Genomic DNA, 15642 nt, shown 5'->3' on the forward strand with positions numbered 1-15642 from the left:
TGCATCTATCCCAGCTCTTAGAACATCATCATCATCATCATCAATCATATTTATTGAGCGCTTACTGTGTGCAGAGCACTGTACTAAGCGCTTGGGAAGTACAAATTGGCAACATCTAGAGACAGTCCCTACCCAACAGTGGGCTCACAGTCTAAAAGGGGGAGACAGAGAACAATACCAAACATACTAATAAAATAAATAGAATAGATATGTAAATAAATATGTAAATAAATAGAACAGTGCTGGGCACATAGTAAGCGCTTAACAAATGCCACTATCATCATTATTATTATTATTACGGGGGAGATTTTTGTCAATTAAGTAGTTATTTCTTGTACTTACAATTAAAATTGTACTTCTGAAATTTTCCACTTAGGCACTCCTATTCTCCTTAAACAATGTAGCCATTTTGATATCATCTCGAGATTAACTATTCCAAGAATAAAGTAGGAAATGGAAAAATTGTTTTTCATAGAATTGAATTCCTATGCTCAGACCGGTGTCTTCTCTGTGTTACAGTCCATAACAATTACAGGGGAAGGTTACATTTGGCTGTTAGAGGATGGATCTTGTGTCAGTAGGTTCAGCCTTTACACAACGGTATGTATAACAGTATTTCTTATGCTTAAAAGAAATGATAAAATTAGTCTTTTAGAAACTGCCGTTATCTTTGACCTTTTCTCATAAGACCTATTTTTTTTTCCCTATCCCTCTAATGTTATTTAATTTCGTTGCCATTCTCTGGACTTTCTCCAACTCTTTTCCTGCCTTTTAAAAATGTGGACATCATATAGGATTATCATCAGCATTTAATGAGCACCTATGTGCAGAACTCTGGACTAAGTGATTTGGCAAGAGACTATAGTCTCTGCCCTCGAGGCTTAAAATTCTTGGGAAGACAAGAAGACACAAATGTACAATAGAGCATAAGGAACATAAGAGTAGATGCAAATAATAAACACAGGTGCATATGTAAATCAATAGCATACAAAAATTGGTAAATGTGTGAGTTTGGATGGAGGTGTCTGGCTGGAAAGGAGGTGTCAAGGGCAGTTGGAGTGGGGGGACTTCCCCCATGCCCGAGTTTTGAGGTTCTGAAGGGAGACTAACTTTCCCACTCTTGTATATCATTCTCCTATTCACACATACCAATTTCAATCAATCAGTGGTATTTATTGAACGCTTACTGTGTGCAGAGCACTGTACTAAGTGCTCGGGAAAGCACAATATGCAGAATTAGGGACATATTCCCTCCCCATAACAAGTTTGCAGTTAATGTCACGTTAGATTTTTTTAATGAGGCCTGTGATCCGTCAAGATGTTGTCTTTTTTTTCCTGCAGTGAAAACGATTTTTGAGGAAATATTATCGTAAAAGCAGCTTGGCCAAGAGGAAAGAGCACAGGCATGGAAGTCAAGAGGAGCTGGCTTCTAATCTCAGCTCTGCCAATTGCCTGTTGTGTGACCTTGGGCAAGTCACTTAACTTCTTCGGGCCCTACTTTCCTCATCTGTAAAATGGCGATTTAATACTGCCCTCCACTCCTACTTAGACTGTGAGCCCCATGTGTCCAATATGATCAACCGTATCTACCCCGGAGCTTAGAACAGTGCTTGACACAAAGTGAGCACTTAACAAATAATAATAATAATGATGGCATTTGTTAAGCGCTTACTATGTGCAAAGCATTGTTCTAAGCACTGGGGGGGGGATACAAGGTGATCAGGTTGTCCCACGGGGGGCTCACAGTCCTAATCCCCATTTTATAGATGAGGTAACTGAGGCCCAGAGAAGTTAAGTGACTTGCCCAAAGTCACACAGCTGACAAGTGGCGGAGCCGGCATTAGAACCCATGCCCTCTGGCTTCCAAGCCCGTGCTCTTTCCACTGAGCCATGCTGCTTCTCTTAGCCATGCTGCTTCATTCATGAATTAATAAAATACTTTCACTTCAAATATCTACGTAATTTAACATGAACTATTTCGATATTTGAGATGAATTTTTAGACCCCAAATTATCTAGATAATTTGGTAACGTTCACCAGCCTTAATGAACATACTGTCAAAATCAGTTAACCAAGTGAATGATAAAAGTTCTGAGTACTTGGGGTCTGTTCTTTTAACTAGGTAGCGGATATGGCTTGCTGCCCTTCCTCGCTTTCAGCTGCTGTGGGGGCCACTTCGGGCCACATCCACTTCATCGACGTCTCAACAGTAGAATTCCCTCGGGTCGTCTACAGAGTTTTTCCTTCCCCGAGTCCTTTGCAGTATGTGCAGTAAGTATTTCCGAAACTGTCGACCATTAGCCTAGGAAATAGTCGTACAGGCCTACTGCTTACCTTAACAGTAATTTGAATCAGTCTCAAAGAATGTGCCTTCAGCCCAACTGAACTCACCCTGTCTAAATTGTCAGTCACCCAACAATAGGAAAATTGGAAACTTAGCTAAACAGTAATTTGAATCAGTCTCAAAGAATGTGCCTTCAGCCCAACTGAACTCACCCTATCTAAATTGTCAGTCACCCAACAATTGGAAAATTGGAAACTAGGCCTATTGGCCACACTATAGGCGGTAGAACGTAGAACCGTAAAGCCATTGCATCATTATAGGTCTAGATAAATAGAGCACAGGCCTGGGAGTCTTTTCAAATAGTTGGCATTTTCAGAGCGGGAAAAACTGTATTGTAATGAAATGCATTTTTATTGTAGTTACGACCAGGGAGGCCTTTATCTAATAACGGTATCTCAAGATGGACATATCTTCATTTTAAATTCCAAACCCTCAAAATTATTCCAGATTCTTGGGTGTACAGGTAATGTACATATACACCAATTACTGGATTTGGTGGTATTGATAGTGAACCTTTTCTTCCCTCTGTGCTCGGTGTAAGGGATTAGTTTCTTTTGGAAATATTCCTCATTTTGCAAAGCAAATTTTTTGGAATAGAGACTTTTCCTTGTTTTAAAATTACTCTTGTACTGTGTTTTCTTTTTGGATAGTGCTGCGATATTTTTCTTCTAATAGAGATATCAAAATCATGGTTGCATTTATGTCCTTTTGATTTGGTCTTGTGAGCAAGCTATAGCCCTTTCAACTAATATGTATACAAAAATCAAATGTAACCCCAGGTATGGGTAATGTTGAAACAGTTGTTAGATCATGAATAGTAAATCCCTTTACTTCTAATGCTTTTGTTTCAGGCAGAAGTATTAGGAATAGAGAGACCCAGAAGTCTGCCCAAATTTACTTTCCCACTGCTCGACTACCGCTGTGATTAAAGTGACTTTAATTTTGGATGTGTGGGAACTCTGTGAATTAAATACCTTTGCCCCAGATACATACAGATTCAGAAGTCTTTACTTTGATGTACTGTATTGGGAGAAGCAAAAGTGTAAAACCTGTTGTAGTGGATACTTTATTCTGTGTGTTCTGTGTGCTCTTAGTGATATCAGGTGAAATCCAACAGCTTTCTACAGTCTATCACAAGGAGACAAATTTAGTTGATGTGATTGTGCTTATCGGGCTTCCAGACGGTGAAAGATGCAAGCTGGAAATGTTTTCCCTGTCTGAAGAAATCTTAACTGGTAAAAAGTGGGATCTATTACTCTTCCTTACTCCACCCCCCCTACTATCACCACCATCCCTGTAGACACACATACCCCTAATTTATTTTCAGGAAATTTAAATTGCTGATTGAAAATATACTAAGAGAAATGGGATAGGGTGTGGAGAAGAAAAGGATAGGGGGCTGGCCATTCAATCATCTATTCATTTGTTTTTCTAGTAGAAAAGTTCATTGTATGTGGAGAGCCAAGCATCACACTATGTGTGGGCAGCAGGCAGCTTTAAATGCAAATTTTCTTTCCACCTGTTTTTACCCAGAGAGGTTAAATAATGTATCTTATATCACTCAATTTAATATCAATGGAGGATCCCGAACACGTGCATAAAATAAATATCATTTGATTCACAGCCTTAACTCCCTGTTGCTCCACTACCCTTAATTGTCTTTTTAAGAGTTACTTATTTTACAATTAAGACATAAAGTTAAATTGCTATGATTCTTTATGTGAAGTGGAAACTTGCTGTTGTCAAAGTGATCTCTTCTTTCCTCCAAATCGTATAGACTCTGCTAACTGGGTAAATGAAAGAGGAATACTGAAGAATGAACTTATACACATGCACCAGTATGAAATTAATCACTCTTTATCTTCAGCTGTATTGGCCCTTGAAAGGAAGCTAATATATGGCTACTGCAGAAAAGTACCGTTCATCTGTACCTACCCTCTTCTTGAAGAGGTATTCTTTAGTTGCCTATTTTTTTTAACATGAAATAACATGTAAATATGATGTGATATCCCTTACCAATTTTTCATATCAATTAGACATCTGCATCTGTCGTAGGTAATAGGTCTATCTACTTTCATTGGCAGTCCACCATAGAGCACTTCAATCAATCAAGTGTATTTATTGAGCACTTACTGCGTGCCGAGCACTGTACTAAGCGCTTGGGAGAGTACTATATAACAATATAAGAGACACGTTCAGACATAACAGACACTTTACTGATGTCTAAAACTAATGTTACAAATGCCTGATTCTCAGAGGAGAACATTACGGATTTAGTAGGAGTTTAACAAAATTATTCAGATGTGAACAGACTGTTCCTATGGATGCCATCTGATTTGATAATCAAAGGTGGACCATTTAAAAGTGGCCATATTTAGTTCTGATTTTAGAATAGTATAATCTTGAGAATAATTATATCATAAATACTGATTATTGCACTAATCAATGGATCATGGGATGGTTCTGTGCTGGATTAGGTATCAAACCATTACCAACTGTGTCCTAGTTTGTATGTCTTGTTGGGCAGCTGTATGCCCATAATCTACTAAATCTTATCAGAATGTGGATTTAAGTTTTATAGTTGGCAATGGTATTCTTTTTATACCTTTTCCAAAACTTTCCAAATGGTTGCCCATAACAAAGCTGACTTGACGAGTAAGCTGTATCACTGAAGCCATTCTTTTCTTTTTTTGGCAGTAAAAATAATTTTCATTATTTTAAATATGCCTTCATGTTTTCTCTTTCAATGACAGAATAATAAAAACGCAACAAATATTTTCCTAGAGAAGAAGCTGCAAAGCAGACAGTTTGGAACTGGAAAGCTCTATTTGTCGCCTCATGGCAGGTGGTTGGCATCAATAGCCAAAGATGGCATATTGTGTATCCGTGATGCTTTGACTTTGGTAAATATTAATGCTTGGAATCTTACAAATCTCTCAAAGTTGTGAGAAGTTAATATTAGTCTAAAGGAATCTTTAGAAAATTTTGGAAAAGAACTTGGAATTTTTTTCTTACAACTGCGTATTTGAGTTCTTTTTTATTACTTTAGCAATGCACTTAAAGAGAAAGATAATGTATGTGTGGCCTTTGGTTCCTTACTCCAAAGTATTGAAAGTCTGAGAGAAGGTTATTGACAGCAGGCTTTAGTGAAAAGAGTATCAATCAATCAATCAATCAGTCAGTCAGTGGTCGTTATTGAGCACTACCCTGTCTGTGCTAATTCTTTCCCCAGTTACTATCTGACCCTGGACGAAATCACTTTTTGCATCTGTAAGTTCGGTGAAACAATCCTCTCTTTGCAGTAATCTTTATTTATGCATCTTTATGAACAAACATGGAGCATGATATAATAACAATGCATTATAGTTACTGTAACAAAAACAGAAGAAGAGAAATATGCATTAATAGTGAGTGGAAAAGCTACATGAAACTTTTGGATGACTATAAAAATTGAAAACGAGCTCTTTAAAATATCACAGGAGTTCTTATCTAAGAATAAAGCAATAGATCACAAAAATTATAGGAAAACAATAAAGCAATAGATCCTGAGCTGTGTAGCCTAGTGGATAGAGCATGAGCCTGGGAGTTAGAGGACCTGGGTTCTGAGCCCCTTCTAGACTGTGAGCCCGCTGTTCGATAGGGACCGTCTCTATATGTTGCCAACTTGTACTTCCCAAGCGCTCAGTACAGTGCTCTGCACACAGTAAGCGCTCAATAAATACGATTGAATGAATGAATGAATGAATCCTGGCTCCAACACTTGCCTGCTGTGTGACCACTTCACTTCTCTGTGCCTCAGTTACCTCATCTGTAAAATGGGGATTGAGACTCTGAGCCCCATGTGGACCAGGGACTATGTTCAATCCAATTTGCTTGTATCCACCCTAGCACTTAGTACAGTGCCTTTCATTTAATAAGCACTTAAGAAATAGCACTGTTATTATTTTTAAAAAGCACTATGCTATCTGCTGCTGGAAGGCTGCTGCTGCTGGAAGGCTGAATGGTCTTAACAGCAAAGTTCAGAGAAAAGTAAATCATTATTTTCTTATCACATGTTTTTTCTCTAGGTATTTTGCTGCTGAAAATATGACTGACACAACCTTATTCTTATCTTTCAAAGATCGCTCAGATCATCTAGGAGTATTTATTATTAGATTGAGATTTCTAGTGCCTAGATCTGACATATCAGGCAAATGTTTGACATTACTCATCAACGATTGCTCTATTATGCTGCCCTCAGTCACAAAGGCATGTTTTTTGCAAGTTTTCTCTAGTTTTCTTTGCCTCATCATCTATTTGTTCTTTACACATACTAAAGTAATCTCACAACCTTTGTATTTTATGGCTTTCTTCTCTAGACAAAATCCTTGTGACTTTATGGTGTTCTTGAATCAACAACTATCGGGTTTTTTCCCCCTCCTCTAAATTTCTTTCTGGGGTTTCTCAGACCTTTGGTTCTTTGGCCTGATTTATGACCCTTCTCCTTCGCTTTAAGCTAAATGGAGAATTTTGCTGCCCTAATCTAATCTCTCCATGCCTTAGACTCTATATGTTAAATTATCCCTGCACACCCTACTTTCCAGGGGTATTATAAGAATAAACACAATAGTAGGTGTAAATGGACTTTGAGGTCTATAAATCTGAGGTATTATCATCATATAATGATGATTTCTAGACTGTGAGCCCGTTGTTGGGTAGGGACCGTCTCTATGTGTTGCCAACTTGTACTTCCCAGGCGCTTAGTACAGTGCTCTGCACACAGTAAGGGCTCAATAAATACAGTTGAATGAATGAATATAATAATAATGATGGTATTTGTTAAGCGCTTACTATGTGCCAAGCACTGTTCTAAGCACTGGATATCCAAATCATTAGTGACTAGCAACTCAAAGCCAGAACCTGCAAACACTGACCCTTAGTCTTTGTCCATCATAAAATGAAAGGAACTAAGTGATTTTTAAATGGTCTGAAAGTAGATGTTAATTTTTAAGAAGACTCACCGTAAATTCTATTCAATTAAGACTGCCCTAGGACCAAATATGGGATCGCTCCTTGTTGTTTCTCTAATCATTCAGGAAACCTTTGCTCGAGTTCGATGCCATTCGTACCATGGACAAGGAATTCGCGCATTGACATTTTCTATGGATGGCCAGACCATACTTGCCAGTGGTATGGATGATGGTGCCCTTGTTTGTTTGAAATGGAAGTAAGTACAAGATGAGCAGGAGATATTTGTGATACAAGCCCTGAAAAGTTTAAAAAGTTATCACAAAATCTTCTTCATCCCATTACCATGAAATACATCTGCTGGCCTACAGCTCATGTGTATTGTGTTATACTGTAATTTCAATCACAAATACTTGGCAATAGGTTTTTCAGGTTTTACCCTTTCTGATCCATACATTCTCCAAAGAACTGTTTTTAGATTCAGGTTTTAAACCTGGAAAAAAAAAAAACAAATTGTGTCTCTCTGTTCCTAGGGCTTCATGTGGTTCTGCATTAAATGTGTGGCTTGCCACCACTTGGTGCCTAAAAATAATAATAATAAAATGGGATTTGCTAAGTGTTCACTTCTATGCCCACATTGTACTAGGCGCTGGGCTAGATATAAGATAATCACTTCCCACTCCCAACTCCACCCTCCTCCTTTGTCTACATTGGGTATATCTGTACCCTCCTCTTCTTTTTCCCCTCTTTCTTTCCTTAACCCCACTCCACTTTTGAAGCAAAACAATGTAAATATGAGTTTTTTTGAAACACCAAAAAGAACAGCCTCATAGGAGACAAGGAAGCAGGAAGAAAGAAGAGAACTGCTGCTACTTAGTGCAGAGCCTCCTGCTTTTGTGCCTGCTCTCCCTCAGATTTCCCTAGCCCTCCCCTCACTTAAGGTTCCCACCTAGGGGAGAGTCCCCAGCTGCAGCAGCTCTGGCCCAGTGAAACCCTTTCTCATCATCTCCCCTTCAGTGAGGGGCATTAGGGCCAACCCCTTCCCAAGTTTATTTTTCAAGAATCGCCTGAATTGGAAAATTTGTGATTTTTAAGCTAAAATAAAACATGAAATTAAAAAGAAATATGGTTAACAGTTAAACGTGATTTTACCCCCAATTTAAAAGATAAAAATAAAACCCAAGCAGCAAGGGAAGCAATGTGGCCTAATGGAAAGAACACAGACCTGGGAGTTTGAGGGCCTGGATCCTAATCCAAGCTCTACCACTTGCCTGCTAGGTTACCTTGGGTCAGACACCTAAATTTTCTGTGCCTCTGTTTCCTCATCTCTAGAATGGGCAGTCAATTCCTCTTCTCCTTCCACCTCAACCTGTGAGCCTCCCTTGGGCCAACCTGATCATCTTGTAACTACCTTGGTGCTTAGTACATTGCCTAACCCATAGTAAGGGCGTAACAAATAACACAATTATCATTCAATATTTTTTAAGCCAAAATCCCTTAGATTTACTGAAATAAAAACACGATGCTACCTTAGCTGAAATACCAAATATTTTCAGACTTTTCCATGCGGCCGTGGAGGCTAACTTTAAATTTTGAGTGCTGGGGCAAAATGAGGGATGGACTTGGGAGTGGGAAGCAAGTGGCTTGGGAGGGGCAGGTAGATTTTGAATTACTATTAGATCAGGAAGAACCCTCAACCCCTTCCTGCCCTTCCACCCAACTGGGAGGCTCAGGTATCGTTGGAAGCCTGGAATGAGTGTGGCTGGGAGTCCAGACCGGAAAGCTTCATGGCCAAAACAGCGGCCTCACTCTAAACAGCTGGAAAGTTATGGGAGTAATAGACAACAATGCTAGTAAAGAGATGAGGAGTTGACATGGTCACAGGGAGGTATTGTGCCAGCCTACCAATCTATAGGTTTCCCCTTGGGCTCAGTCTGTAGTTTGCTTTTCCCCTCCAGTTTATACTTTACGGGGCTGCACGGATCATCTTCCTGAAGCATCACTCAACCCCCCCAGTCTCCTCTCCTCAAAACCCTCCCCTGACTCCCTGTGTCTCTCTGCACCAAACTCCTCACAGTAAGCTTTAAGGATCCACCATCTGGCCCCACACATTACCTATCAGCTCTTTTCAGCCTCCGTTCCACTATTCTTTGTTCCTCCCAACTCAACCTTCTAGTTGTTCCTTCCTCTCGACTCCCGCTTCCATCCCTTCGCTCGCGCTGTCCTTTCATTTTCCTTTTCTATAAATCACAATCAGTCGGTGCTGTGTTCTTTTCACATCTTAGGAAAATCGGAGAAAGTCGCATCAATGAAGCTACCGAATACTACGGATCCCGTCTCCTCATTCTGGATGCCAGCATTTCCAAGGAAACATCCACTTTGAAGGAAATGGAAGAATGGTCCTTGCTTTCCCAGTCTGATTCTGCTTCAGACCAACCAACTGAGGTCCTATACAGCTCTTTGAGTAATGAAGTGTTTTTAAGGGGTAAAGACCCAAGTAGATAGGCGACGCAGAAAGGAGGGAAAATATGGTGGGGAGATGAAAGGAAAGTCAGGGAAAGGCTTCTTGAAGGAGATATGATTTTAGTAGGGCTTCAAAGATGGGGAAAACGGTAGTGTTCTACCAGCTATGTAGACAGCAGGAGTTACATTGTCAGAGGAGAAACTTGAGTAAGGGGTTGGTGGTGAGACAGATTAGATCAAAGTACCATTAGTAAGTCGATGTTAGAGAAGCGAATTGTGCAGACTGGGTTGTAGTGAGAGAAGAGTGAGGTTAGGTCAGGGAAGGAGAGCTGATTGAGTGCCTTAAAGCTAATGTTGAGGAATTTCTGTATGTGGCAGAGATGGTTAAGCAACCATTGGGGTTTTGGGGGGAGATGGGTGCAGAACAATTTTTTAGAAAGGTTATCTAGGAACTGGAGTAAAATATGGACTAGAGAGGGGAGAGACTTGGGGCAGTGACATCAGCAAGGAAGGTGACGCAGTAGTCGAGGTCTTGGAACAGCATGGTAGCAGTTTGGATGGAGAGGAAGGGGTGAATTCTAGAGCTGTTGCGAAGGAAAAAGCCGACAGTATTTGGTGACACAGTAAATATGTGGGTTGAACAGAAGGGGGTCCAGAACCGAACCAACTTTTAGGTAGAGAAGATTGTCAAACGAGGTTGACAGAGTAAAGGAAGAAGATGAGGAGTCGAGTCAAAAGCTCCCGAGACTAAGGGAGAGGGCGGATGGAGGCAAAAAAAGGAACAAACAGTGGAAGCACAGCTGAGACAGTGGGGCTAGGAAAGGATTGGCGGCATTGTTTGGAGTCAGGAGTGGCGGTGTCAAGAAATCCACCAGTGGGGCTAGGAGAAATGGGTCAAAATAAGTTTTGACATCTTGAAACATTAAGAATGGAGAGATTATGAAAAGATTTAAATTCAATCATGTCTTTCACTCAGATCAATCCCAAAACATTTTCCATAGACCCAGTTTCAAGTTAGTGCCAAAGGGGCTCGTAGGAGGAATAGTGTTTATTAAGTGCTTATTGGGTGTACTATGTTGTATTGTAGTCTCCGTAGCACTTAATACATTGCTCTGCACATACATTGCTCTGCACGTAGTAAGTGCTTAATCACTACCATTGATTGATTGGGCGCAGACCACTGCCTCTCAGTTCCCATTAGGAGGGGCTGGGAGAAATACACGGTTGGGAATTAGATACATTCCTTGTCTCTCAGGGGCTTCCCAATCTAGCAGTTTGTGACCAGTCCTGTTTAAGACTGCTAAACTAAGGCATTTTATCTGCTCTTTTGAGCAATGTTTAACTATATTCGTTGCAACATACAGCTAGTTAATGGTTGACAGCTTCCAGACATCCCTTGCCCATGGAACTTGCCAATCACAGGCAGCTGTAAAGATATGTGTGTGAGCCCAGGCTGGTAAATCATTTTAGCTGTCTGTAACTGTCCACCAAATGAAGTCTTAGGGCTGGAAACTCCTCCTCCATCCCCTTGCCTCGAGTACTACTACCAGAGCGCCTCTGGTAGTAATCGCGGTAGTATTTGTTCATCATTTGCCGTGTGTGAAACACTGAATTAAGCAATGGGAAGCAATACATGGACGAAAATTAGTCTTTACCCACCCCTTCCAATCTCCTTTCCCCACCATTAGGGCAGAGAGAGTTCCAATTAGGTGATTTATTGGGACACTGCATTGGGGAGATCTAATTTAGCCTTTAAAGAACATCTATGCACATATGCTGCTGTCGGTTATTCTCTGATACTTTATTTGCTCATAGCCAGACTGAACTATCATTATTACATTAATCATTAAGGTGAAAGTGAAAAGTAATGCTGACACTGAACAATGGAGTCCAATTCTCCCCGGGACTTCAATTATTCCCTGGTAGTTAAAGCACATACAGCCTTGCATTGAATGATCCCCCAGTATTTGAAAGAGGTAATATTCCTCCCAGAAGACTTACCTTGCTCCCACAGAGAAGTATAAGCCCTCAGAGAATGGTACTCTATATTGCCCAGGGATTCAGTTACTGTAAAAAAAAGAAAAAGTACAACATGCTTTTTTCCTTTATACCAATTATGGGAATAATTCCCACCCATTTCTCTGTTCCCCTTCAAAAATAAAAAATACTCTATATTAGCAGACATGGGGTGTCCAATCTGAGGTGACAGATATAATACCTCCCAATTATCCCAGTCTGACATTTAGAAAGAGTCAAATTTTGAAATCAGTTTATCTAATAGACTCCTAAGAGAAGTCATTTTACTATAAAATTGATCGAAGCTCTGCCAGAGACAGTCTTTTCTAATCCTTTTTATTCCCTACATTAGTCATGCCGCCCCGTGGCAAATATAATGCTCAGTAGAAAAAGAATTCCTGAGCCCAGGTCTTTCTAAGTTGTGCAAATGGAAGCAATTTCATTTTCATTCAGACTATAGGGATTTTGCAACCTGTTCTTTTTACCTAATGTCTGGGTGACAGTAATTTGAAGTTATTCAGGTGGAATTTTTTTTCACATGAAATTGCAACTGGGCTGGCCCCAGGAGTCTGCCTGATTTGCATAGCTAGGTGTACCTCTCTACTCTAATCAAATTTGCTGTTTGTAAGAATTTAGGTTTTAGATTTTTTTTTTCCTCTGCTATGGAACCAGCCTGGGTGCAGGAGGTGCCAGCGGTTTTTTTTCTAGGAGAAAGAAGCAGCTTTCTTTTTTGTCTTTATGAAATTATTTTTCCTCTTTGTTGTGGTCATTTCATTTAGCTCCAGCTGTTAGGCCGAATAACTCTAAAGATTAAGAACAAAATAGCTCTCCCAAAACCCTTCTTTTTCCCTTTATTATTATCAGTTTAATGATGCTTTGTTTTCTCAAAGTTTTCCAAGGCAGCAACAAAGTAAAAATCAGAGTCAGGGGTGAGAAAAGGTGGAAATGGCTGAAACTAAGCCTATTAAGTAGGTGAATCTGCTGGCATCAGGCTACTGGGACCAGCCCTCAGGTTGGATTTATCATCATCATCATCATCACCAATTGTATTTATTGAGCGCTTACTATGTGCAGAGCACTGTACTAAGTGCTTGGGAAGTCCAAATTGGCAACATATAGAGACAGTCCCTACCCAACAGTGGGCTCACAGTCTAAATGGTGTCTCGCTCCAGAAATATTCATCTTGCCTGTTCGAGGGAGAATCTGAAGATGTTTGTTTTGCCTCTTGCAAATTTCTGTCCAAAATGCCCATTTACATGTCTCAAAAATATCTTGCCCCATGTTGACTCTGCCATTGTTTCTCTGTGTCAGGAAAGATACAGTCAGGAGCCAGCCTTAAAGAAGTGTGAGCTTATAGTTCAGTTTATTTGTTTCTAATTTTACCAAAATGGTACGGGGTCTGTGTTTGTTCACTGGCTCAAAAGGACATAAGCAAGCTAAAGTTTTAGTTCATAGAAGTACAGTGCTCTGCACATAGTAAGCGCTCAATAAATACGATTGATGATGATGATGATATAGGCAGGTTTAAGCTCAGACCAGATAGCACCAGCAGAGTAGAGAACTGAGGCAGATACGGAGATAATTTAGGAGAAAAATTCAGAAGGGCCTCCAGGATTAAATTTTGATTTATTGATCGTTGAGCCTTTCCAGTAGAAAACGCTCCAATCCCAACTCTTCCACTTGTCTGCTGTGTGACCTTGAGCCAGTCACTTAACTTCTCCGTACCTCAGTTACCGCATCTGTAAAATGGGGATGGATACTAGGAACCTCCTGTAGGACATGGGCTTGTCCAGCCCGATTAGTTTGCTCAGTGGAAAGAGCACGGGCTTTGGAGTCAGAGGTCATGGGTTCAAATCCCGACTCCGCCAACTGTCAGCTGTGTCACTCTGGGCCAGTCACTTAACTTCTCTGTGCCTCAGTTACCTCATCTGGAAAATGGGGATTAAATCTGTGAGCCCTCCCGTGGGACAACCTGATCAATCAATCAATCAATCAATCGTATTTATTGAGCTCTTACTATGTGCAGAGCACTGTACTAAGCGCTTGGGAAGTACAAATTGGCAACACACAGAGACAGTCCCTACCCAAAAGTGGGCTCACAGTCTAAAAGGGGGACACAGAGAACAGAACCAAACATACCAACAAAATAAAATAAATAGGATAGAAATGTACAAGTGAAATAAATAAATAGAGTAATAAATATGTACAACCATATATACATATATACAGGTGCTGTGGGGAAGGGAAGGAGGTAAGATGGGGGGATGGAGAGGGGGACGAGGGGGAGCCTTGTAACCTCCCCAGCACTTAGAACAGTGCTTTGCACATAGTAAGCGCTTAACAAATACCATCATTATCATCATCATCATCTACCCCAGCGCTTAGTAAGGTGCCCGGCACATAGTAAGCAATGAATAAATCCATAAAAAATGAAAAGAAAAATCAAAACATCTTGGGGAGCAGGGAGACTGCTGACCTGGACACAGTGGAGGAGGGTTGTAGAAAAAGGATCTGAGTGAGCCTTCCTCTGCCCAGGCCCCATCTCTGCTTCTGGTAGTCTCCCGTCCCCCAGCAGACATCTCCACTCTAGCCCAAATGCAGGCGGGAGTGAAGTCAGAGTGGTGTCCTTGGTTACACACAGTTTGCCCACACCCTGAAGGTTGGTTTCCACACCAGGTCCCTGTGACAATGGCCACTACAGGACACTTTTCAGTAGCGGCAGCTGAGGCAGCGGAAATGGCAGCCAGCGTAGTTAGAAGGTTCGTCAGTCAATTGTATTTGTTGAGCAATTATTGATTGCAGAGCACTGTACGAAGCACTTGGGAGAGTACAATACAACAAGAACAGGCCCATTCCCTGCCCACAACGAGCTTACGGTCTTGAGGACTGTTTGTGTGGAGAGGTGTGAGGCTGCTTTCCCTCTCCTCCCTCTGTCCTCTTCTATATCTCGCAAATTGGGCCAGGAAGAAGTCAGTAGCGGCAGCTGAGGCAGCAGAAATAGCAGCCAGTGTAGTTAGAAGGTTCATCAGTCAGTCAATTGCATTTGTAATAGTGCACTTAGTATTATAATGATAATTAATAATAATAATAATGGCATTTGTTCAGCGCTTACTATGTGCAGAGCACTGTTCTAAGCGCTGGGGTGATCAAGTTGTCCCACGTGGGGCTCACAGTCTTAATCCCCATTTTACAGATGAGGGGAACTGAGGCTCAGAGAAGTGAAGTGACTTGCCCACGGTCACACAGCAGACATGTGGCGGAGCCGGGATTCGAACCCATGACCTCTGACTTCAAAGCCCGGGCTCTTTCCCCTGAGCCATGCTGCTTCTCTACGTTCTGTTCTCTATATTCTGCTTCTCTATATTATGCTCTGCACAGAACACTTAGTATTATGCTCTGCACAGAGTAAGCACTCTATAAATACTACCGGTAGATGGATTGGTGGGACCCAAAGCCAGTCTGGAAGGCAATTCCTCCTCCTCTTGTATTTGTTGAGCAATTATTGATTGCAGAGCACTGTACTTAAGCACTTGGGAGAGTACAGTATAACAATAACAGACCCATTCCCTGCCCACAACGAGCTTACAGTCTTGAGGACTGTTTGTGTGGAGAGAAGGTGTGAGGCTTCTTTCCCTCTCCTCCCTCTGTCCTCTTCTACGTCTCACAAATTGGGCCAGGAAGAGGAATTGCCTTCCAGACTGGCTTTGGGTCCCACCAATCAATCTACCGGTGGTATTTATAGAGTGCTTACTCTGTGCAGAGCATAATACTAAGTGCACTATTACCTCCCTGTGCTTCTGGAAAATCCACACATGATATGGGGAGGGGAGCGTGATCTGGGGGCACTGTGGGGTGGAGTGGGCTCACGATGC

The 15642-nt window shown here is 41.2% G+C and overlaps 1 protein-coding gene across 1 annotated transcript in view; it reads left to right on the forward strand.

The window, feature by feature from the left end:
* The window catches only part of CFAP43 (cilia and flagella associated protein 43), a 75860-nt gene that overhangs the window by 21306 nt on the left and 38912 nt on the right, over positions 1 to 15642 (forward strand). The window contains exons 11-18 of the mRNA XM_038757537.1: positions 520 to 600; positions 2123 to 2271; positions 2704 to 2807; positions 3439 to 3579; positions 4122 to 4294; positions 5098 to 5247; positions 7420 to 7550; positions 9577 to 9736. Coding sequence (XP_038613465.1) covers positions 520 to 600; positions 2123 to 2271; positions 2704 to 2807; positions 3439 to 3579; positions 4122 to 4294; positions 5098 to 5247; positions 7420 to 7550; positions 9577 to 9736 — 1089 coding nt within the window. The remainder of the gene's footprint in view (positions 1 to 519; positions 601 to 2122; positions 2272 to 2703; positions 2808 to 3438; positions 3580 to 4121; positions 4295 to 5097; positions 5248 to 7419; positions 7551 to 9576; positions 9737 to 15642) is intronic.

Source organism: Tachyglossus aculeatus, chromosome 16, assembly GCF_015852505.1.
Source record: "Tachyglossus aculeatus isolate mTacAcu1 chromosome 16, mTacAcu1.pri, whole genome shotgun sequence".
In the NCBI taxonomy this organism is placed as follows: domain Eukaryota; kingdom Metazoa; phylum Chordata; class Mammalia; order Monotremata; family Tachyglossidae; genus Tachyglossus; species Tachyglossus aculeatus.